Genomic DNA, 23,733 nt, shown 5'->3' on the forward strand with positions numbered 1-23,733 from the left:
GTGTCACTTATAGTTCTTTTCTTCCACTTTCATGAGATGGTTTTTGTTGTAATTTAAATCAATAAAGGCAGACACAGCCAATTAGTAGATATTAAAGTTGTAGGTTTAATCTCAGAGCAACGAGCCACCGCACCAAACACTGGCACAGAGAGGCTTCAACTGGCAAATTACAGAATTAGAACTTCATCAAAACACCATGGCAACTTAGTGAATTCTAACAGTAAAGCATGAAGCACAAGCAAATACAACATTATCTTTTTTTTTCCAAAAACAAAAGAAAAACAAACAACCAAGAAAAATAGAAAGAGGAAAAGGGAAAGATGGAAAAAGAAAAGAACAAGAGCGAAATAAAATAAAGAAAAGAACAAGAGTGAAATAAAGTGACAGAGTTACAACAACCTCTGAATTAAAGAGATAACTAAATGATTACACTGTGAACAAATGAACTAAATGAGCTTCAATGAATTAGCGAAGCTTCCAAGGGAGGTGAGTTACACGAGTCGACCTCCTTACAGAAATGTCCTCCCCAGAAGGCACCACAGTACTGGGATCCAAAGAAGACGTAGACGGAACAGGAGAACAGGCAGAACTAGGTTGAGTGACCGGTACATCACAGCTCTTATTCAATTTAATAACTTTACACAAATTCCACCAATGACCACCCTCCACCATGACAGCATTGCCACACACCTTCACAACCCGGACAGGTTTACCAAACAAAACTGAACCTTTTTTCATGGGTCTATAATTTTTCACACGCACCATATCTCCAGGACAAACCTTAACATCTTTAGTGGACATTTTGTCATTGAATCTTGAGGCCATTTTATCTTGAGCAATCTTAACACGCGAGTGTAACTCATCATCTAGAGCAGGTTGTGTGACAACCTTGTGCGCCACTGTCTTTAAAAGCCAAGCAGGATAAAGAGCAGACGTGGGCATTCTGCCCCTAAGAGAAACAAATGGAGCAATCTTGGTTACGGAGTGTGATGTGGGGCGGTAAAACCAAATCATGGACCTCACAGAACACTCCACATCGAAATTGTTGCTCTTGGCCCATTTGATACAATCCACTAACACACGATTCATTCTCTCAACCTGACCGTTGGTTTGAGAATGTCCAACAGAGCTCTTCAGATGTTTAATACCTGATTCAGACAGAAACACACGCATTTCAGTATTGACAAACTGGACACCGTTGTCTGAAACAAGCGACTCAGGAAAACCCTCTCTCATAAAAATTTCTCTAAGAAAGAGTATAGTGGAAGAAGCAGAGGGATTGGAACAGAACTTAACCTCAGGCCATTTACTGTGGAAGTCCATAAGCACAAAAGCAAATCTAAGGTGAGAAGGAAGAAAATTAAAAGGACCAACTAAATCAATGCCTAATTTTAACCAAGGTTTGAGAGGAAAAGGAATGGGTTGCAAAGGTGGGACAGTGACCTTTAAACCTTTCTCCGCAGTAGCACACACACTACAAAGCCTAACTCTCTCATCCACTTCACTGTCCATAGAAGGCCACCAATAGTGCAGCCTTAGACGTCTTTTGGTCATTGTGATTCCAAGATGTCCTTCATGAGCACTATCAATCAATTTCACACGAATACTCAGAGGAGGAACACACCTGTCATCTCTCATGACAACACCATCCTCTATGGAGAGTTCTTCAGATACTTTCCAAAAAGGTTGGATGTGTACCGGAAGACTTCTTTCCCTAGGCCAACCACCCACAATGTAATTTTTGACACTTAACAAGATTGCATCAGAGGACATTGCATCAACCCATTCTTTCTCAGAACAGCCAACAGACTCAACAGCATCCACAGAAGCTATGAAACAATCTTCCTTATCTTCATCCAAGTTAACAGAATCAGGCTCCCTTAGAGGCAACCTGGAAAGCATATCAGCTTTGCAATTTTCTTTACCAGGTATGTGCTCGATAGAAAATTGATATTGCAACAACTTCGTAGTGAGACGAGCTATACGCGGTGTGGCATATTTCACACGATCACCAGACAAAATGAAAACAAGAGGCTTATGATCAGTTTGAATCGTAAACTTTCTCCCCCAAATGTAAGTGCGAAACTTTTCACATGCCCAATAACAAGCAAGCAATTCCTTTTCGATCACTGAATAGTTTATTTCAGGATCCCTCAACACCCTCGAAGCATAGCTAACAGTGATCTCTCTCCCATCAATAACTTGTGTGAGAACAGCACCTAGCCCATAACTGCTAGCTTCAACTGTGATAACACAACTAACACTGGGGTCATATGCTTTCAAAACCTTGGCATTCAATAGTTCAGACTTAACCAAGTCAAAAGTTGACTGACAAACCTCATCCCAGACAAAAGGAACACTAGCTCTGAGCATACAAGACAAATACTTCATTTTACTGGCATAATCTGGAATAAATCGTGAATAGAACTCACACAACCCTAAAAATGAACGCAACTCATCTTTACTCTTAGGCACTGGACAATCTACCACAGCCTTGACCAACCCTGGTCTGGGAGAAACACCTAAACCAGACACTAAATGGCCCAAAAACTCAACCTCACGTTTCCAAAATTCACATTTGTTTTTCTTCACTACAATTCCTTTACTGTCAAATCTCTTGAGCACACATTTGAGAATGACGTCATGTTGATCTAAAAATTTGTCAAAAATCAAGACATCGTCTTGAAAAATCACAACTCCCTCGACATTTTTCAAGACACTCTGCATGATCCTCTGAAAAACCGAAGCAGCAGAAGCCAGCCCAAAAGGCATTCTACAAAACTGGAAAGTACCAAAGGGGGAATTAAACGCCGTGTAATGTCTAGAATCTTCCTCTAGAACAATCTGATGGTACGCAGAAGCTAAATCAATTTTGGAAAACCACTGCGCACCTCTCAATTCTTCCAACAAATCACCAATTTTGGGAAGTGGATGAGCGTCCACCCAAATTTCTTTATTGACACTTCTGAGATCACAACAAAGACGAATATCTCCATTTTTCTTACGTGCGACAACCAAGGGACTAAGCCACAAGCTTGATTCAACAGGTTCTATGATGCCATTCTTCTCTAATCTCTCGAGTTCAGCTTTGAGATCTGCTCTCAAACTAAATGGCACAGATCTAACCTTATGCTTCACAGGGATTGCACCACTCTTCATCTTAATCCGATGTTTGAACCCTACAATTTCACCCAGTGAATCTGAAAATACTCTGGGAAATTCCTTCTCAAGAGATGAAGAGTCAGGCATATCCAATACAACAAGAACCTGTTCTCTCGCTCCAGGTCGTAATAACATACCAAAAAGACCTTGATGGTACCATCCCAAGATGTTCAAACCACGCACAGCCACATAAATCTTACCCTGAATCCTCCTATCTTTGAACTGCAAGATATCTTCAATGAAACCCTCCAAAATTATCTTGCGACCCTCATAGGAAACCGGTGCCCTATCTGGGGGAAATAATTCTCTGTTTGACCAAGACTGCTTAAACAATTCAAACGAAATCATGGTGATTCTGGCGCCAGAATCTACCAGAAGTTTCAAACAAACATCGCCTACGAAAATATCTACATAGGGATCCACACACTCCTCTGGGTTTCCAGTGACTACCCCATCATCTGTGACAGTTACGATCATGTCTTTGAATTCGTTCACCAAATCGCTTTCTGAATCACGTTCATTCTCCAACACACAACTGACCTTCTCGGGCTTATTTAAATTGGCTTGACAAATTTTGGCCAAGTGACCAAACTTCCCACATTTATAGCACTTAGCATTGTTCCCCAGACAAAAACTGTTTTCTTTAGAATGTGGAGGATAACCACATCTGTAACACATGCTTTTCTTAACCACACTTTTCTCATTGAATTTATCTCTTTTCTGAAAATTGGACCTAGAAGAAGAAGACACCACAGCATTCACATTTTCTTTATGCACATCCGTTTTACCAAGTTCCTTAATAGACGTTTGAGCTAGTTCAAGACTTTTGGCAACTTTAATAATTTCTTCTAAAGAGGGATTCCCCATGGTAAGCAGTTTCTGTTGAATGTGTTTGTCACTGCAATGAGCAATGAATTGGTCCCTCACCAATTGATCTTTAAAATCACCAAACTGGCATTCGGCACAAAGTTTACGTAAGGCACTCAAATAGGAATCAACATCTTCACTTTGAAAATTTGTGTCTTAACACAACTAAACTCGGTTGAACATCAAATTTGATAACCAGTTTCTTAATGGTCTCTTGATATTCATCGACTATTTCACCTTCGGTAAGAATCAAATCAGGCAAATGTTTGTAGACCTCCCTCCCTTCAAATCCCAAACAATTCAAAAGTAAACATTTCTTCCTCTCCGCCCTGTACCTAGAGGCTCCAATGGCACCAATATAGGTCTCAAAACCGTCAAACCATTGCCTCCACTGAATTTGAGGTGTAACTGGATTTTCTAAAAATGGGGGAGGTTGATTTACAGCTTGCATTTTAAATCAATAAATCCAAATAGAAAAAGAAGAAAATGCTTACACACAGTAGAATGGAGAAATGAGCAGTAAAAATTTTCCAAAGATAGTCAATATCCTACAGTTGATAAGCGTGCTGTTGTTAATATACTTATGACGCTAATCTGAAAGAAAACTGCGTTAATTGTACAAACGTTTCAAAACTAAAGCACACTCAAATTTGTAATTAATTTCTTTTTACTCCCTCGCAGGCAGTGTCTCTACCGTAATCCAGGAGAAGTTATCCTCGAGTCTTTCCAGTATATCGTGTAGCTGATATACAGATCAATAGATCTACTGAGTCAGTCTTGAAGAAGTTGCCGTAGCGCTACTCACTCAGAAAACGAGAGCTTCCTGACACGTCAGACTGAGCGACGCTTGAGACGAGTGTTCCATGAACCGTCAGACTGAGCATGCGTCGAGTCATCCACTGCGTGTGCTCTGACAGCCTCTGTGACGCGCGGTCATATCGCCAATACCAAACGAGAATTCTACTGCTTCATCACTTGAGAGAAGAAACTGAGGGAAGACGATCTCGCTAACTGCAACTGCCACTGCGCACAAGGTAAGCCGGTTGGTTGCTACCTTAGAAAGAGAGTCGCTTTAAACAGTAACTTTAAATAGCGAGAGATACTGTTAACTGGGTATTCACAGCGGGAATTACAGTGAGAGAGTGTAACGTGCCTCAGCTGTTTTTTAAGAGCCGTAAATCATCGTGACTAGCGCCATGACCCACATTTCAATCTCCTCACCTTAGTGTATAAGTGGAAAGTCACTGCCGCTGGGGAAAATTGTTTCCCTTCAGATGAAACAGCCGCTGGAGGAGAGAACGAGATGATGGGGTCAGTCAATCGCAGTCAGTCGTCGTCCCTTTGCAGAAAGTCGTTTTTCTTCACAAATAGAAGCAGTGGCTCGCTGTTGTCTTCAAAATCACTGGTCCTCGTCGCCAAAATTATGTTGTAATTTAAATCATTAAAGGCAGACACAGCCAATTAGTAGATATTAAAGTTGTAGGTTTAATCTCAGAGCAACGAGCCACCGCACCAAACACTGGCACAGAGAGGCTTCAACTGGCAAATTACAGAATTAGAACTTCATCAAAACACCATGGCAACTTAGTGAATTCTAACAGTAAAGCATGAAGCACAAGCAAATACAACAGTTTTACAAGGCAAATCTGAGCTCACTGAGTGTGGAGCTTCCACGAATCTCAGAGACAGGCCGTTCCAAAGACGGTAACAGAGAAGGTTGAAAGATCTGAGTCTTCATCCTGGCAGATGGACTGGTGATCCCTGAGGGGGTGTAGTTGGTCTGTGTGTTGCCACGGCTGTCCAAGGGGTGTAAGAAATGTCAGCAATTTCTGGAGGACCCTCTTTTGGGTGAGAACAACCAGCTTTATGCAATAAGAAGTTGAGGGTTTGTGTCTGCACAGGAAGAGTTACAATCTGATAGCAAAATAGAGGACCTTGTCCAAAGGGGATTGATATTAACAAGGTTTAACATCTTCAGTTACGACAGACAAAGTCCATGTACCTCGATGTTCTTGAAAAGCTTCATGCACTCTGCTGGTGCAGGCAGGATGTCTATTCTCTAGTTGGCATTTGCCAGGGGATGTTCAGATACAGTGGTTGAATTAAACCATGGAGCAGCACTTGTAGCGTTGACTTTTGGAGTCTTGTAGTGTGTGCTTGATGCGGTAGCACTATCTTAATGTTCTGAGGAGCTCAGAAAATCAATCAATCAATCAATCAATCATAGCATTTGTAAAGCGCACTACAAACCCGTGAGGGTCTCAAGGCGCTAGGGGGTGAACACTGCTACTGTTTGAAGAGCCTGGTCTTGAGGAGTCTCCTGAAGGGTAGGAGGTCTTCGGTCTGCCGTAGGTGGATGGGGAGGGTGTTCCACGTCTTGGCGGGGAGGTGGGAGAATGATCTGCCGCCAGCGGTCACTCTACTGATGCGGAGGACAGTGGCGAGGGCGCGGTCTGCAGAGCGGAGCTGGCGAGATGGGGTGTAGAGGCTGAATCAGCTGTTGAGGTACGCTGGTCCGGTGTCGTGGAGTGCCTTGTGTGCGTGGGTGAGGAGCTTGAAGGTTATGCTCTTGTTGATGGGGAGCCAGTGCAGGTCTCTCAGGCGTGGTTTGATGTGGCTGCGGCGCAGTATGTCGAGGATCAGGCGTGCGGAGGCATTCTGGATATGTTGGAGCTGTTTCAGGAGTTTGGACGTGGCTCCTGAGTAGAGTGCGTTACCGTCGTCCAGTCTACTGCTAACGAGGGCCTGGGTGACCGTCCTTCTGGTTGTGGTGGGGATCCACTTGAAGATCCTGCGAAGCATGCGGATGGTGTTGAAGCCGGAGGAGGAGACGGCATTGACCTGTTTCGTCATGGAGAGTGTGGAGTCGAGGATGACCCCCAGGTTACGTGCGTAGTCGGTGGGTGTAAGGGGTGCTCCTAATGCCATCGGCCACCAGGAGTCGTCCCAGGCTGAGGGGTTGGAACCGAGGATGAGGACCTCCGTCTTGTCCGAGTTCAGTTTCAGACCGCTGTTCCTCATCCAGTCGGCTACGGCCTTTATTCCTTCGTGGAGGTTGGTTTTGGCAGTGCGGGGGTCCTTGGTGAGTGAGAGGATCAGCTGGGTGTCGTCAGCGTAGGAGATGATGTTTAGGTCGTGCCGTCGGGCGACATGGGCAAGTTGTGCCATGTATACGTTGAACAACGTTGGGCTGAGGGATGACCCTTGGGGTAGGCCGCAGATGATCTCGGTGGCTTTGGAGCAGAAGGGAGAGAGGCGGACCCTCTGGGTTCTCCCGGAGAGGAAGGAGGTGGTCCAGTCCAGGGCCTTCTCTTGGATTCCGGTGTCGTGGAGGCGTGCTTTTAGTGTACGATGGCAGACTGTGTCGAAGAAAATCCAGACTCTCAGAGCACGAGGTCTGTGACTTGACCAGTGGAACTGCAATAAAGAAGATAACCTAGACCAGTTCGACCTCTCCCGACCTTTGAACTGATTATTGAGGAAAGAAGCTCTTGTCTGGAAGGAAAATCTGCACAAGGCACAGTGGACAGAAGCCGCAGCCTTAAAGGAAGGTATGCACAAGGCACATCTGACAGAAGCTGCAGCCTGAAAGGAAGATCTGCACAAGGCGCAGCTGTCAGAGGTCCTGCCTGGAAGGAAAATCTGCACATGGCGCAGCTGACAGAGGTCCAGACTGGAAGGAAGATCTGCATAAGACACAACTGACAGAAGTCCAGCCTAGAAAGGATGATCTGCACAAGGCACAGTTGACAGAAGTCCAGCCTAGAAAGGAAGATCTGCACAAGGCGCAGCTGACAGAAGTTTTGTCTGGAAGGAAGATCTGCACAAGGCACAACTAACAGAAGTCCTGCCTGAAAGGAAGATCCGCACAGGGCGCAGCTGACAGAAGCAACTATATCGAAGAAAGATCTGCACACCGCACAGCTGACAGAAGTCCTGCCTTGAAGTATGATCTGCACAAGGTGCAGCTGACAAAATTCCTTCCTGGTCGGACAATCTGCACAAGGAGCAGCTGACAGAAGTCCAGCCTAGAAAGGAAGATCTGCACAAGGCGCAGCTGACAGAAGTTCTGCTTGGAAGGAAGAACTGCACAAGGCACAGCTGACAGAAGTCCAGACTGGAAGGAAGATCCGCACAAGGTGTAGCTGACATAAGTCCTGCCTGAAATGAAGATCTGCACAAGGCGCAGCTGACAGAAGTCCTGCCTGGAAGGACGATCTGCACAAGGAGCAGCTGACAGAAGTCCAGCCTAGAAAGGAAGATCTGCACAAAGCGCAGCTGACAGAAATCCTGCATGGAAGGACGATCTGCACAAGGCGCAGCTGACAGAATTCCTGCCTGGAAGTAAGATATGCACAAGGCTCAGCTGACAGAAGTCCTGCCTGGAAGGACGATCTGCACAAGGAGCAGCTGACAGAAGTCCAGCCTAGAAAGGAAGATCTGCACAAAGCGCAGCTGACAGAAATCCTGCATGGAAGGACGATCTGCACAAGGCGCAGCTGACAGAATTCCTGCCTGGAAGTAAGATATGCACAAGGCTCAGCTGACAGAAGTTCTGCCTAGAAAGGAAGATCTGCACAAGGCGCAGCTGACAGAAGTTCTGGCTGGAAGGAAGATCTGCACAAGGCGCAGCTGACAGAAGTTCTGGCTGGAAGGATGATCTGCACAAGGCGCAGCTGACAAAAGTCCTGCCTGAAAGGAAGAGCCGCAAAAGGTGCAGCTGACAAAAGTCCTGCCTGGAATGAAGACCTGCACAAGGCACATCTGACAGAAGTCCTGCCTGGCGATGACCTCAAAGCAGTGAGAGACCCACAAATCACAAGATCCTTCAAGCCCAGGTAGCCACACTGGACACAATGTACACCAAAGGACTGATTTAGATTTCAGCAAATGGTTTATTCAATCCCAAATGTGACGGGTATCCTGCCCACCCCATTAAAAATGTATTACATCCTGTGGCAATTATAATAAGACAGACAGGATAACTGTCACGTTTTGATTATGCCTTGGTGTAGTTCGTAGAGTTTTACTCCGCGGAACTCCACAAAGTGCCAGGAAAACTCTGCCGTACTCCACGAACTTCCGCAAGTGGCAGAGTTTGTTAAGCTGCGCTGCTCTCACTGATCTTTAATGCCAGGAGTTTGTCCCGCACTGTAAAATCAGCACGAACAGCACTACGCGTTGCGCCAGAAGGCGCTGCTGCTTTCTGCTGCTCGAATTGACATTCTAATCGAGTGGCAGCTTCATCAACGAGAAGGGCAGATTTCTACACATAAGTGGTCGCGACCTGCCATGACCTCCTGCAATGAGAAATCCCTCCAGGAGGAGGTCTAGTGTGTTATATTTTCTCACAAGTACTCACCACCTTACCGTTGGCGAACCGCTTGAGAAAAAAAAAACTCAGTTCTGCATTACTTTGTGGAGTTCTTTGGAACTCCGCACTGTTAGAAGGGGCGATCTCAGAGGGCCAGAGTTTGCTCACCTGGTCACCCCAAGACCCACCTCTCCCAAAGATCTTGCCGAGTCTTATCGTGAAGTCCTCACCGGGGAGGACGTCGAGTCTAGGATTGTACACACTGAGCTCACACCACACTTACGAACGGACACCACCACGTTGGATTTCAGTAACAAATTCTTTATATAAGCGATAAAAGAAGAAAGCACTCTTATGTACAATTGATCGAGGGATCACAAAGTCTTGGAGGGTTTGGGAAGGGGGAAGCGGGACAGTCTTTAGTCTCTGGGACAGTACGGGGCGTACCCTACGCACAGCTCTCAATCCTCGAGCCGGGGGGTACGGACGATGATGGTCGTACTGGCTGCTTCACCTCCGTCGGGTCGGTTCGGTCGTGATATTGGTCTCGATGGTCCAGCCGGACCAGAGTACTCCTCGAGCCGCGACGAGGTCAGCAGGGCTCGATCTGGAGAAGTTCAGGAGGAGCCGCGACAGCGTCAGCAGGGCTCCGATGGTTCAGTTCAGCTTGAGCCGCGACCGCGTCAGCAGGGCTCCGATGGTTCAGTTCAGCTTGAGCCGCGACAGCGTCAGCAGGGCTCCGATGGTTTAGTTCAGCTTGAGCCGCGACAGCGTCAGCAGGGCTCCGAGGGTTACAGTTCAGCTTGAGCCGCGACAGCGTCAGCAGGGCTCCGATGGTTCAGTTCAGCTTGAGCCGCGACAGCGTCAGCAGGGCTCCGATGGTTTAGTTCAGCTTGAGCCGCGACCGCGTCAGCAGGGCTCCGAGGGTTACAGTTCAGCTTGAGCCGCGACAGCGTCAGCAGGGCTCCGAGGTTCCAGATGAGTTCGTCTTAGGGTCAGCCGCGATCAGATCAGCAGGGCTTCAGGTCCAAGATACAACTCCCCGCTAGTTGTCGGGCAGGCCCAGATATAGTCCAGTGGCCCTTTGATGTCCGGACCCTCGCAGGCAGAGGTCTCAAGCCCAGGGGGCTGGTCGTTGGCGAGGTCCGGCGGTTGGCTCTTTGATCCTTTGAGAAATGGGTCCGGGAATTCCCAGACGCCCAGCAGGTCTGGAGCCAGCGCTCAGGGGGGCCAAAGGTGCGATCGAAACTCCCCGGCTTATCTCACTCCGGGAGTGTTTACCCCCCAGCCGGGACTGGCGCGCCTTTGGAGTCTGGGTTTCGCCGGGGCCGGGGTCACGCTAGGCCCAGGGAGTCAGGGATCTCGGGAAGGAAAAATGGCTGCCGGGCCTTGTGGGGCAGGCAAGGTTAGGCGCTCGGAGCCGGGAACGGGACGGGGACCTGTGGGCCTGGTCGTGGGTTACGGTGGTCCGGGCTTATCGGGGATGAGACGACCAGGTTTCAGGGTGCAGGCTACTCTTACGGGGGGTGCTGCGCAGGGCTCAGGGTGCAGGCCTACGCTCGCAGGGTGTAGCGGGACAGGCGCGAACCACGCCACGAGGCCGGGTCCAACACGCACACTGGGCAAAAATTTGCGAGCTACGCCGACAGAGATGGATTTTTCACCCACCCCTACTTTTGTGGCAATACTCTGTTGGACAAACTCTAAACTAGGCCATATGTCTGCAATAAGTGTTGTAGAAGAAGTGAGATCCATGGCCTTGTGACTATCAGGCCGTTATCTGACTTCTGATGAACCCCACGGAGTGAGTGCGCAGCCAGAGGGCAGAAGGGGGACCGAAGGACAGGAAATTAGATAAACTTGAAGATGAGAAATATGGAAAGGTACAAATACTGCATCACCTGTGGATAATTTACACCTCCTCCCGATCTTCCAAATGCCCATCCAGTCACAAAGTGGCATCCAGGGCCCCAAACGGACAACGTCATGCCAGATGCCATGTAATGGTGGAAAAGGTGGAAAAAAGAGTAATATGCACACATCTGCTGCGGGGATATGTCAGGTAAATTATTGGTTGTGATGGATTCTCTATAAGCACTAAATGACTGATATCGTTGAATATTATATTATATGAATCAACGTTTGTTTGCCTTATCTGCGCTTATAATGTCTAGGACAGGCCTTACAGTGAACACCTTGTTCTGTTTTACACAAAAGCCCCGGAAGGAGCTGCATCTTAGAGAACTTTATCTAACTTAGGACGAACTAAAGTCTTGCTTTATAAAGTTGTCTTTCAGGACCAGAACCGAGCGCTGTAAGTTGCACTAGTTTCAGGGAGATGGACAGATGTTATAGCGATAGGAAACACCCCTCAACTCACAATAATGTTCCAATCTTCCAAGTTAGAAGAAACCAGAAATGCTTGAACCAAGGGAGCTGTTGAAAGTGTCAAAGGTGGCTTATGAACAGCGGGTAAAGACAGGAGTTGGTATTTGAGATGATCTTAAGTGAATCGGAAAGAATGAGAAGAAGTGTGTGAATGGAGTTACTTTTGTTGTATACTTCGTAAAGAGTTACTGGAAATTTTGCAGCCCAGCCTGATCCATCTCTTTTTCTAATCTCTATTGTTGTTTAAATCCTGACCATATGCGTCTATCTTAAGCTATACCGCTAAGCACTTGGGTGCCCCGTGAGCACCCTTACTTTGCTAAGTTAGCCTGTAAACGCTGGTAAATCACCTCCTTTTCAGACATTAATAAGATGTCACCTGATCAACAGAACTTTTAGTTAAATATCTGTGTATGATGAACAATTCCTTGCTAAGTTTTAAAGGCGGTAAAGAAGAAGGCGGGGATTTACTAATATTTTGCGCCGTATTTTCGTCACAAAAGTGGCACAAAACAGCGCAAAATCTTTTTTTCCTAATTTACTTTCCAGCCCTACTCTTGTTTAGCGCTAGAAATAACGTAAAAGTAATGTGAAGCAGCACATAGCACTACTTCGCATTACTTCACACCATGAGGGCCTGCCAAGGGGGGTGCATGGGCGTTCCCTTGCAACCACCCAAGGTTTCTCACGCTAAAACCAATTTACCAAATACAGTAGATTGGGTTTAGCGTGAAAAAACTGCACCCTTTTAAACTAGGCGCAAAGGAAGGAGAAATACTTTGATTTATCCTTCCTTTTCTGACTTTGCATGCGTGCTGCACTCTGCAACACGCATACAAAGTGGGAAAAGCTTTCTCTCGTGTCTACTATTCTGTACAAAAACCTATGCTGGGCTCACACACACACACACTAGCGCTCTTGTGCTAAGGTGTGTGCATGGCGCAGGGCTGCTGTAATCAGTGCTGGCGCAAGGGAGAGGGAAGGAGAGAGCCATATCTTTGAAAATATGGTGCTTTCCTGCTCCCTCCCTGTCGAGCATCGCAGCCTCGCGGTGGGGGCTGCGCTGCATTGCATGGAGATTTGGTAAATCTCCCCCGAAATGTCTTTTACAACCAGTTAAACATTGTGAATTCTCATTCCATTATGTTTCAATTTAGTAATTTTCAATATCTTTACATCCAACAGAAAACAAGACTTGAATGTATGAAATGACCATCAATAATGAAGCGAATGCTGTAAATCTTCAATAATAGCAGAAATATTGAGCTACAGTATTCAGGAAAACATCAGCGCAGTCGGCGACAGATGAACCCGCACATAGACTGACAGATCCCAGATGAAGCATCAAGGGCAGTTCAGTGATTGCAAGAGGCTGAGCTGTGCACCTCCACCCCACAAGACGAAGAAATGACCTTAGGAAAATTAAGGCAACAACAATAACAAACCGCCTCCTGTATAAACAAGTGTCCAACACCAGCTTTGATCATGGGATCTGTATGATGTGATTACCACAGTGCTCTATTTTATAAAATGATGAAAAGCCATCATTCCCTGCTCTAGGAGAATTGTAAACTCTTTCTGGACAAACCACAGTAACCAGAGAAGAGCACAACAGAGCGGAGCCGGACAATTGACGGGTAAAGGAAAGAGGAGTTCTTCTATCTACAATACAATAGACTGTCCTAATTTGCACCGGCCAAAAGGAAGATACATCTTTACCCGCAATCGTGCATAGCCATAATCCAATCTAAAGGCGCAATCGCCCACAAAGACACCTTCTACGTATTAGGAGTGTGGCAAATATATGGTGGCTATCGCATTTTATTGTTAAAACAGAAATCAAACGTGCAAATTACTGCACACATATAAAGTTTGTGTAAAAAAAACACAAGTGCTTTATCAGCCATGTCGGCCCATCAGAAAATACAGTCAAGGGATGTAGACAAATATATACCCGACCCAGAGACACTAACCAAGAAAGAAGAATCATACACCTGCAGCGAGAGCTTTAGTTTGTCATCACTACGCAAGCTTCATCAGCACACGTACACAGGACAAAAACCATTCAAGTGCAGTGAATGTGTCAAGAGCTTTAGTCACTTATCACACCTCCAAATTCATCAGCGAACACACACAGGGGAAAAACCATTCAAGTGCAATGAATGTGTAAAGAGCTTTAGTCAGGTATCAAACCTCCAAATTCATCGGCGAACACACACAGGGGAAAAACCATTCAAGTGCACTGAATGTGTGAAGAGCTTTAGTCACTTATCACACCTCCAAATTCATCAGCGAACACACACAGGGGAAAAACCATTCAAGTGCAATGAATGTGTAAAGAGCTTTAGTCAGTTATCACCCCTCCAAATTCATCAGCGAACACACACAGGGGAAAAACCATTCAAGTGCAATGAATGTGTAAAGAGATTTAGTCAGGTATCAAACCTCCAAATTCATCGGCGAACACACACAGGGGAAAAACCATTCAAGTGCAATGAATGTGTGAAGAGCTTTAGTCAGTTATCAAGCCTTCAAAGTCATCAGCGAACACACACCGGAGAAAAGCCATTCAAGTGCACTGGATGTGTGAAGAGCTTTAGTCACTTATCAAACCTCCAAATTCATCAGCGAACCCACACAGGGGAAAAACCATTCAAGTGCAGTGAATGTGTGAAGAGCTTTAGTCACTTATCACACCTCCAAATTCATCAGCGAACACACACAGGGGAAAAACCATTCAAGTGCAATGAATGTGTAAAGAGCTTTAGTCAGTTATCACCCCTCCAAATTCATCAGCGAACACACACAGGGGAAAAACCATTCAAGTGCAATGAATGTGTAAAGAGCTTTAGTCAGGTATCAAACCTCCAAATTCATCGGCGAACACACACAGGGGAAAAACCATTCAAGTGCAGTGAATGTGTGAAGAGCTTTAGTCAGTTATCAAGCCTTCAAAGTCATCAGCGAACACACACCGGAGAAAAGCCATTCAAGTGCACTGAATGTGTGAAGAGCTTTAGTCAGTTATCAAGCCTTCAAAGTCATCAGCGAACACACACCGGAGAAAAGCCATTCAAGTGCACTGAATGTGTGAAGAGCTTTAGTCACTTATCAAACCTCCAAATTCATCAGCGAACCCACACAGGGGAAAAACCATTCAAGTGCAGTGAATGTTTGAAGAGCTTTAGTCACTTATCAGACCTACAAAGTCATCAGCGAACACACACAGGGGAAAAACCATTCAAGTGCAGTGAATGTTTGAAGAGCTTTAGTCACTTATCAGACCTCCAAAGTCATCAGCGAACACACACAGGGGAAAAGCCATTCAAGTGCACTGAATGTTTGAAGAGCTTTAGTCAATTATCACACCTTCAAGGACATCAGCGAACACACACAGGAGAAAAGCCATTCAAGTGCAGTGAATGTGCAAAGTGCTTTAGTCAGTCATCACACCTTCAATTTCATAAGCAAACACACACAGGAGAAAAGCGATTCAAGTGCAGTGAATGTGTAAAGAGCTTTAGTCACTTATCAGACCTACAAAGTCATCAGCGAACACACACAGGGGAAAAGCGATTCAAGTGCAGTGAATGTGTAAAGAGCTATAGTCTATTATCAGACCTACAAAGTCATCATCAAACTCACACAGGAGAAAAGCTATTCAAGTGCAGTGAATGTGTAAAGAGCTTTAGTCACTTATCAGACCTACAAAGTCATCAGCGAACACACACAGGGGAAAAGCGATTCAAGTGCAGTGAATGTGTAAAGAGCTATAGTCTATTATCAGACCTACAAAGTCATCAGCGAACACACAGGGGAAAAGCCATTCAAGTGCAGTGAATGTTTGAAGAGTTTTAGTCAGTTATCAAGCCTTCGAAGACATCAGCGAACACACACAGGAGAAAAGCTATTCAAGTGCAGTGAATGTGCAAAGTGCTTTAGTCAGTCATCAAACCTTCAATTTCATCAGCAAACACACACGGGGGAAAAACAATTTAAATGCAGTGAATGTGTGACGAGCTATAGTCGATTATCAGACCTACAAAGTCATCAGCGAACACACACGAGGAAAAAATCCCTATCATTGTAGTGAATGTGACAGGAGGTTTTGTGACTCTTCAGCATTAAGGAATGATCAGCAGACTCACAGAGGAGAAAAGCCATTCAAGTGCTGTGAATGTGGAAAGAGCATTTTTAATCGATTATCAGACCTACAAAGACATCAGCGAACACACACGGGAAAAGCCATACCATTGCAATGAATGTGTGAAGAGCTTTAGTCAATTATAAAGCCGTCAAAGACACCAGCAAAGACACACAGGGGAAAAGCCATTCAAGTGCAGTGAATGTGCAAAGTGCTTTAGTCGGTTATCACAACTTCAGAGTCATCAGCGAACACACACGGGGGGAAAACCCTATCGTTGTAGTGAAAGGGACAGTTGTTTTCGCTTCTCTTCAGCATTAAGGTCTCATAAGCTAACTCACACAGGAGAAAAAACATTCAAGTGCAATGAATGTGGGAAGACCTTTAGTCGATTATCAGAGCTACAAAGTCATCAGCGAACACACAGGGAGAAAACATAGAAGGGCGCTGAAAGTGTGAATGACTTTTGATAGAAGACCTGACTAGTAGTAAAGAAGAAAAACAGATAACAGTATTTGCAGAGTTATAAAAGTGTTTGTTTCCAGAGATTGTTCACTTCCATTCACAAAGCAAAGCAACATGATGCACAAGGGTACACAGTTGGAGGCGAGCACAGTGTGGATTAAAAGAAAAGAAAATTCTTGATTTTTATTTGATGAAGAGATACAAAGAAAAAAATTCAATCACACCTGATCACACTTCCTGTAAAAGCAACACTGAACAATACTGGGACTAACAACTGTATTTTCATCTATCTTGTAGGATTAGTGATAAAATCTATAAACCCAACACACCCAAAGTAGGCATGTTGTCAGGGCTCAGGAGATGGAGCTTCATTGGTAAAATGCATGTATTACTATTAACAAATGCCACTGCAGTATATGTAATGAACTAAAGTGAAGCACAGGTGTTCAAGAAATAACCTATTTTTAGATATAACAGAGCATATACCTTGTTTTTAAGTAACTTTAGCTGCATCTTTTACACACTGTTTTCGGTTGATGGATCAGCTTGTGTCTCAGGCCTTATAACTAAGTGTGACCCATGGCTCCTCTCCGACTTGGCTCTCCCTATTCATTTTCTGCCATGCCAAACTCTTCTTTTTACCAGAATTCAGCCACTGTTAGCAGCAGACTCTGTTTGAAGAATGTGGTGAAATAGCGAAATTCCACATCAAAAGCATATATGTGCTAGGACAATCTGTTGCACTCCGAGCAAATCGTCTTCCACACTGATTGTCCCTTGTCCTGAAATGTTCCTCAGGATTTGTCATATGAATGCCAGAAGTGGCAGTGAGATTCATGAAGCTAAAGCTAACAGGAGTGTGTGGGAGATAGAGAGGGGGTGAAATACAGAGAGCGAGAGAAACAAAGAAAGGCGGTGAAAAAGAAAAAGAAATGGAAGGAGGGGGAACGGCAGGTGATTTGTATTCACCTAAAAATAGAAGAAGCAGCCGAAAACTTGTCAATGTGTGACATCACCATAGAAACGGGCTGAATACCTGTGAATTTATATAATTATTTTTAATATCTATAGACCCATGTCATGGAATAAACAGGGCACAAATAAGGAAAATAGTGAAGGAGACCATTATCATATGCAAATCACAATGATGTCACAAGTAGTGATATCACAAGAAGTGATGTCAGGCCCTTATAATAATTTTCACATGAAAGATCGACGGCCTGTTTTAAAAACAAAAAACAAGAAACATAAAATATTGTAAAAAGAAGTTTTTGGTATCAGTTTTTATACATCATGTGTGTTTCCCACTATCAGTTTGTAACTAAACTCGAAAATGACTGAAAGTGTAAATATTTTTAAACAGATATGTGGAACTTGTAAATTACATTTTTAAACAGTTTTCAGCTAATAAATCAAAAGGGATTTTAATTTGTGTTTGTTTCCTGACATTCTTTATCCAGCCCCTAAGCCCCAAAGTGTTTCACATTTATAGTGTATTAAGCAATAGAGGGGCTGATTTCTCTGTTCCTCTGTTGCGCCACTCACACAAATAAATAAAGGGAACACTGCTACTGGGACAGACGGTTACAAACACTCTGAGGCCTGTGTCTGCAGATGCAATAAACAAAGTAACAATTCCCAGTCGCAGCCTAAGGAGTTATGTGGAAATAAGTCTCTTTTCTAGGTAATAGTGGGGGGACCTCATCAAACTGTGTCGACCCCCGACTTGTGCCGTGCTGATAAAGCAATAGTGAATTTTTGTAATTTACGATGAATTGAAATGCGAGGAAGAGAAGAAGAGAGAGAGGTGCAGTATATATTAAAGAAAATGAAAAAAATAGACACAAGACTTTACCCTGTTCTGTGTACAAGCATTTTACGTAAACAATTTGTACTGTGCCATGTGAACAGGCTGTCACCCCCCTTTGTATGTAAATGATCTTCTGTGACCATACACCCCAGGCTCCCATCTCTTCTAGCACGGGTGATAATGTGAGCACTTTAAGGTAATCACAAACTAGGACTATATTGAGAAACCATCGGCTTCATGGGTCACACAGCTGTGGTTTTGTAGTTCATTATTAGTTTTTTAAAATTTACTTTTATTTGCAGCAATTCTCCTAGTGACTTTTTCTCAGTATTACGCTTCAGGTCGCTCATAGCTCTCCATCAGTTAAACGTTAGGTTTGATGTAGGATTTGTTGTTAGTGTCCCTAGACCATGTCCCAATCCCTTTGCCCTCAATTTGTCAGCATGGGTTTTGTCCACACACTGGTCTAGGATGGACCTTCTCAAGGTAGAAGGCGCTGTAATAGGAATAATAAATCAGACATATATGAAATTGTATGAAAACAAATGTGTGCCTTTCAGTTATCAGGCATCACCAGACTCACATCTACACATGTAATTGAGCATCAGACTAAAGTGACTCCTCCCTGTATAAATATGTGCCATCAGTATTCGGGCTGATGGTTCGCTTGATGCGCACAGCACATACAATTTCTGGGACTGTACGTATTGGCCTAAATTTTAATTGCTGAAATTTCATGCAGTGTCGCTGATGCACACAGCTTATAAGGTTTGTGCATATTGCGCACTGTAAGCAGATCACTGAAGATCACCCTTAAGTAGTAACTAGGTCAAAACATAGTACAAACATCATGCAAAATGTCACTGCCCCTCCCTTCTTTTTGACATCTCCCGGAGTTCCACCTCTCTCGTCTAAGAAGGTTTTCACACATTATGCTCATGTCTGTGGCACTTCCTTAAGTGCAGAGAGGGAAGCCTCATGGTTAATGTATTGTTTGGGCTCTGAGGGACAAGAATTCTTTGAACATCTTCCTGAACTCTCTGATAGTGACTGTGACACTCTTAATGAAAACGATATCTGCATCAAAAAGTTAGACTTGCGCCACCTCCCCAAAGTGAGTACTGTCCTTGAACGATATCACTTCGGGAGAAGAACGCAAAAGCAGGATGAGTCAGTGGAACAATACATTGCGCAAATTGGCTTCCACGTGCAATGTTGGTGCAGCTTTAGACGGGCGCTTAAGAGATCAGTTTATGTTGGGATGCGGCCTAGACAAAACGAGACACGCCCTGTGGCAAAAAGACATGCCATCGCTTCAAGAAGTGCTGACGATAGCCAAAAGTCATGAGCATTCAAAAGCGTGTGTTGATATTATACGCAAAGACAGTTCAGGTGATAAAAAGGAGAACATTAATGTCAAAGTGCTAGTGAATAGATTTGTTAAACCCAAATCGAGCACCACTTTAAAGCCCTTTAACACAAAAAAATTCAGGGGAAGTGCTTCAGGTGTGGCAACTCTGGCCTTATGGCCAACTTTAACCCGTTGCGTGCATCGGACGTCCCCCGGCCATCTGACGTCACAGTGAGCATGTGCGGAGGATGGCCGGGGGCCGTCTGAACTGCACCCACTTATTAATATGCCCGCACCTCGGTGAAATTCGCGCCGCAGTCAACAGGTTAAAGACTACCCAGGCTGGAAGGCCATGTGCAAAACTTGTGAGAGAAAAGGTCACGTCTCAAAAAGCTGCAGAACGGGTAATGAGCATAAAAAAGTCAGGGAAGTTGATCTTTAGGAAGAAGAATTGGAAGGAACCAATATTCTCCCAGTCACAGGGAATGCTAGTGATGGCCCTCAGGAGCTAGTTTTGATCAATGATGCTCCAGTGAGCATGCTCTTCGACTCTGGGGCCAAGATAACTTTAGTTCCAAAAACATTTTATGAGCGTAATCTGCAGAGGTCTTTGCTGGTGAACTGGGTTTGTCTCAAAAACTATGTACATTGGATAAAGGTCAAATCTAACGCTGTTCCAAAAACAGTTAAGGTCAGGAATACACCTCTGTAAGTAAGAGAGAGCATGAAAGTTGAATTAGACAGTCTCTTAGCCAAGTGTATCATTCAAGAAGTTGAAGCAATGGAGTGGGTCACTCCTGTTGTTATGGCCTGCAAAGCCAATGGGGAGGCCAGGCTCTGTGTCAGCTCGAGGGAGCTCAACAAAGCAGTTATTGTTAATCATTACCCTTTACCCAACATAACTAAAATGATGTGTTCTGTTGAGGGGGCAAGGCATTTTTCTTCCTTGGACTTGACCTCCGCCTATCACCAGGCCAGCCTTCACTCCTCTTCAGAATATTCAAAATATTCACTCCTCTTCCCAGGACCTTACCTCATGTGTAACACCCTTTGGTACCTTTAGATTTGTAAGAATGCCTTTTGGACTATTTTTTGCAGCCTCATTTTTTCAGAAGGCGATGAAGGGCATTCTTGGAGGCCTTCAGGGTGTCAAGGTGTACCTAGATCATGTGCTCATCTTTGGTGTGGATCTTGAGGAGCATGACGGGGGCTGACGTCAGTATTGAACGAGTAAGTCGATGCTGACCTCATCCTTAGGGCTGACCAGTGCAAATTTGATGTCAAAGAAATAGACTACCTAGGGCATTTTGAGTCCGCTTCAGGCATCACATCCAAAGACTCATTGGTAAGCACCTTTTGTAATTTGCGCACCCCTTTGAACAAAGAAGAGTTTGTAAACTTTCTGGGCAAAGCTGAATTTTTATAACAAGTTTGTTCCTAACTTTGCAGGCAAAAGTTCTTGTTTGAGGTCTCTCCTCCAGAAGGGAAGCACATTTGTTTGGTCCAAGTGCTGTGAGGAAGAGTTTGAGTGGATTAAGAAACATCTAAATGAAACACCTTTTCTAGAAAGTTTTGACCTCACAAAGGTATCTTATCTCATGACTGATGTCAGCTTGAAGGGGTTAGGAGCAGTTCTTTTGCAGAAGGTTGATGGGGAGGTGTTGGACCCGGCCTCGTGACGTGGTCCGACCGATCCCGCATGGCGGGCTCGGGACGACATCGACTACCCTCAACGAACTCTCGACGAGAGCAGCCACCCTGGCAACCCACGGCTCTCCCCCCTGGAACCCGGCGAACCCTACTCGCCCCAACTCTTCAGGCCCGACTCCATCTTGGGCCCATCACGTCCCGAGCACGTGGCCTCGGCCCGACCCCGGCCACGGCCCCAGCGAAGCCCCGACATCGAGGCACCAAGATCCACCCAGGTGGTAGAGTGGCCACTCGACGGATCTAAGAGGAGGGGAGTTTCGATGGCCCTCCAGCCGTCCCCAGACACCTGGTATCGATCGCCCTCCGGCCTTCCTGGGCACTGGCTCCACCCCCCTGCTGGGTGTCTGGACACCCTCATCCCGGCCCCTCGGATCCCCCAGGCGCGAGGTTCCGGACATCAAAGGACTCCAGTCCTATATCTGGGCTAGCCCTGGATTAGGACGCCAGTTGTATCTGGAGTCGAAGCCCTGCTGACCTCGTCACTCCTGATCAGAACTCTTGTACTTGGAACCATCCTCGGAGCCCTGCTGATGCTGTCGCAGCCCGACTATGCTGAACCATCTTTGGAGCCCTGCTGACACTGTCGCGGCCCGACTACGCTGAACCATCCTCGGAGCCCTGCTGACGCTGTCGCGGCACGACTACGCTGAACCATCCTCGGAGCCCTGCTGACGCTGTTGCGGCCCAACTACGCTGAACCATCCTCGGAGCCCTGCTGACGCTGTCACTGCCTGACTACGCTGAACCATCCTCGGAGCCCTACTGACGCTGTTGCGGCTCCTTACACCCCCCAGCTCAAGGATTGAGAGCTGTGCGCCGGGTATCCTAGTACCCGTCGGTACCGAGACTGTCCCGCTACTCCATTTACCTGATACCAAGACTTTGAGGGTCCCTCGATCCCTTTGTACATATTGCTGCGAGAACTTGCCTTTATTCTCTATATAAAGACTCTTAAGAATCTACTCTCCTGTGGTGTCCCTTTGTAGTGGTGTGATTGCTCGTCTGCTACGATTAGAAGAGAGGAGCCTCGCCAAGGAGGTCTCTCGACGGCGCTCGGCCTATTCCATAAGGATTGGTGGGTATCGGGGTGGTCAGTCAGACATCTTCTGTCGCCCTTGGGATCGCCTTTCTAACATTTCAAGGTGTACCCAGATGATGTGCTCATCTTTGGTATGGATCTTGAGGAGCATGACGGGGGGCTGACGTCAGTATTGAACAAGTAAGTCGATGCTGACCTCACCCTTAGGGCTGACCAGTGCAAATTTGATGTCAAAGAAATAGACTACCTAGGGCATTTTGAGTCCTCTTCAGGCATCAAATCCAAAGACTCATTGGTAAGCACCTTTTGTAATTTGCGCACCCCTTTGAACAAAGAAGAGTTTGTAAACTTTCTGGGCATAGCTGAATTTTTATAACAAGTTTGTTCCTAACTTTGCAGGCAAAAGTTCTTGTTTGAGGTCTCTCTTCCTGAAGGGAAGCACATTTGTTTGGTCCAAGTGCTATGAGGAAGAGTTTGAGTGGATTAAGAAACATCTAAATGAAACACCTTTTCTAGAAAGTTTTGACCTCACAAAGGTATCTTATCTCATGACTGATGTCAGCTTGAAGGGGTTAGGAGCAGTTCATTTGCAGAAGGTTGATGGGGAGGTTAAAACGATTCTTTTCGTCTCTAGGCCATTGAGGGGTGCTGAATGCAACTGTTCTGTTGTAGAGAAAGAAGCTCTGGGTGTTTTCTGGGCGGTGCTCAAGCTGAAAAAGGTTTTGAGGGGGAAAAGGTGCAGAATTCTTACTAATCACAAACCTCTTAAGGAGGTCTTCTCCAAGAAAGGCATTGTTAGAATTGGGGGTCTCTAGTTAGCACAGGTAGATACTTGTGACAAATAGGGACCCTCTCCTCTAGTCAGGGTAAGGAGGTACCACTCCTAAAATAACCTCTGCTCACTCCCTTGGTAGCGTGGCATGAGCAGCAAGGCTTTATCTCAGAGGCGTAAGTTAAGCATTTGTGACCACATACAGTAACCCAGTGACAACACTACAAATGGACACCACACAAGGTTTTATATAAAAAATAAGTATATTTTCTATAGATTTACCACAAGACCAATAAACGACAAAAAGAATACACAGTAATATTAGATTTCAAGAGTTCCTGTTAAAAGGCTTAAATCAAGGTACTGTGCAAGTCGGTAGCCTGGTCCGGCTACAGCGTTGTTGAAAATAACACAGAGTCTAGCAATCCAGCAGACCGCGTTGATACGGGCCCACTCAAGTGTCAACAGACTCAGTCAAAGTACCTTTTACTTGATGCGGCCGGCACAGATGTGCGAGCCGGTCTCGTTCTTCATCGTGGTGCAGAAAAGAAAGCATTACAGGACACATTGTCCCTCAATGCGGTGCAGGCAGCGGCCTGTTGACGGAGTCGGTGGATCCAAGGCGTGCGTTGCAGGGCGAGAAGGTGCTTTGTTGCGGTGCTTCCAGCTTGCGGTGCGGTGACCGCGCCGGAGTTCGGGAGCGAGTGTCGA

General features: G+C 45.5%; 1 protein-coding gene across 1 annotated transcript in view; it reads left to right on the forward strand.

Moving 5' to 3' along the window:
* LOC144805946 (uncharacterized) overlaps positions 1–23,733 on the forward strand; it is a 389,169-nt gene that overhangs the window by 62,634 nt on the left and 302,802 nt on the right. The window contains 4 exon segments of the mRNA XM_078672408.1: positions 13,772–15,537; positions 15,539–15,817; positions 16,045–16,313; positions 22,650–22,786. Of these exon segments, the coding sequence (XP_078528534.1) occupies positions 13,772–15,537; positions 15,539–15,817; positions 16,045–16,313; positions 22,650–22,786 (2,451 nt within the window).

Source organism: Lissotriton helveticus (assembly GCF_964261635.1).
Source record: "Lissotriton helveticus chromosome 1_1 unlocalized genomic scaffold, aLisHel1.1 SUPER_1_unloc_34, whole genome shotgun sequence".
Classification (NCBI taxonomy): domain Eukaryota; kingdom Metazoa; phylum Chordata; class Amphibia; order Caudata; family Salamandridae; genus Lissotriton; species Lissotriton helveticus.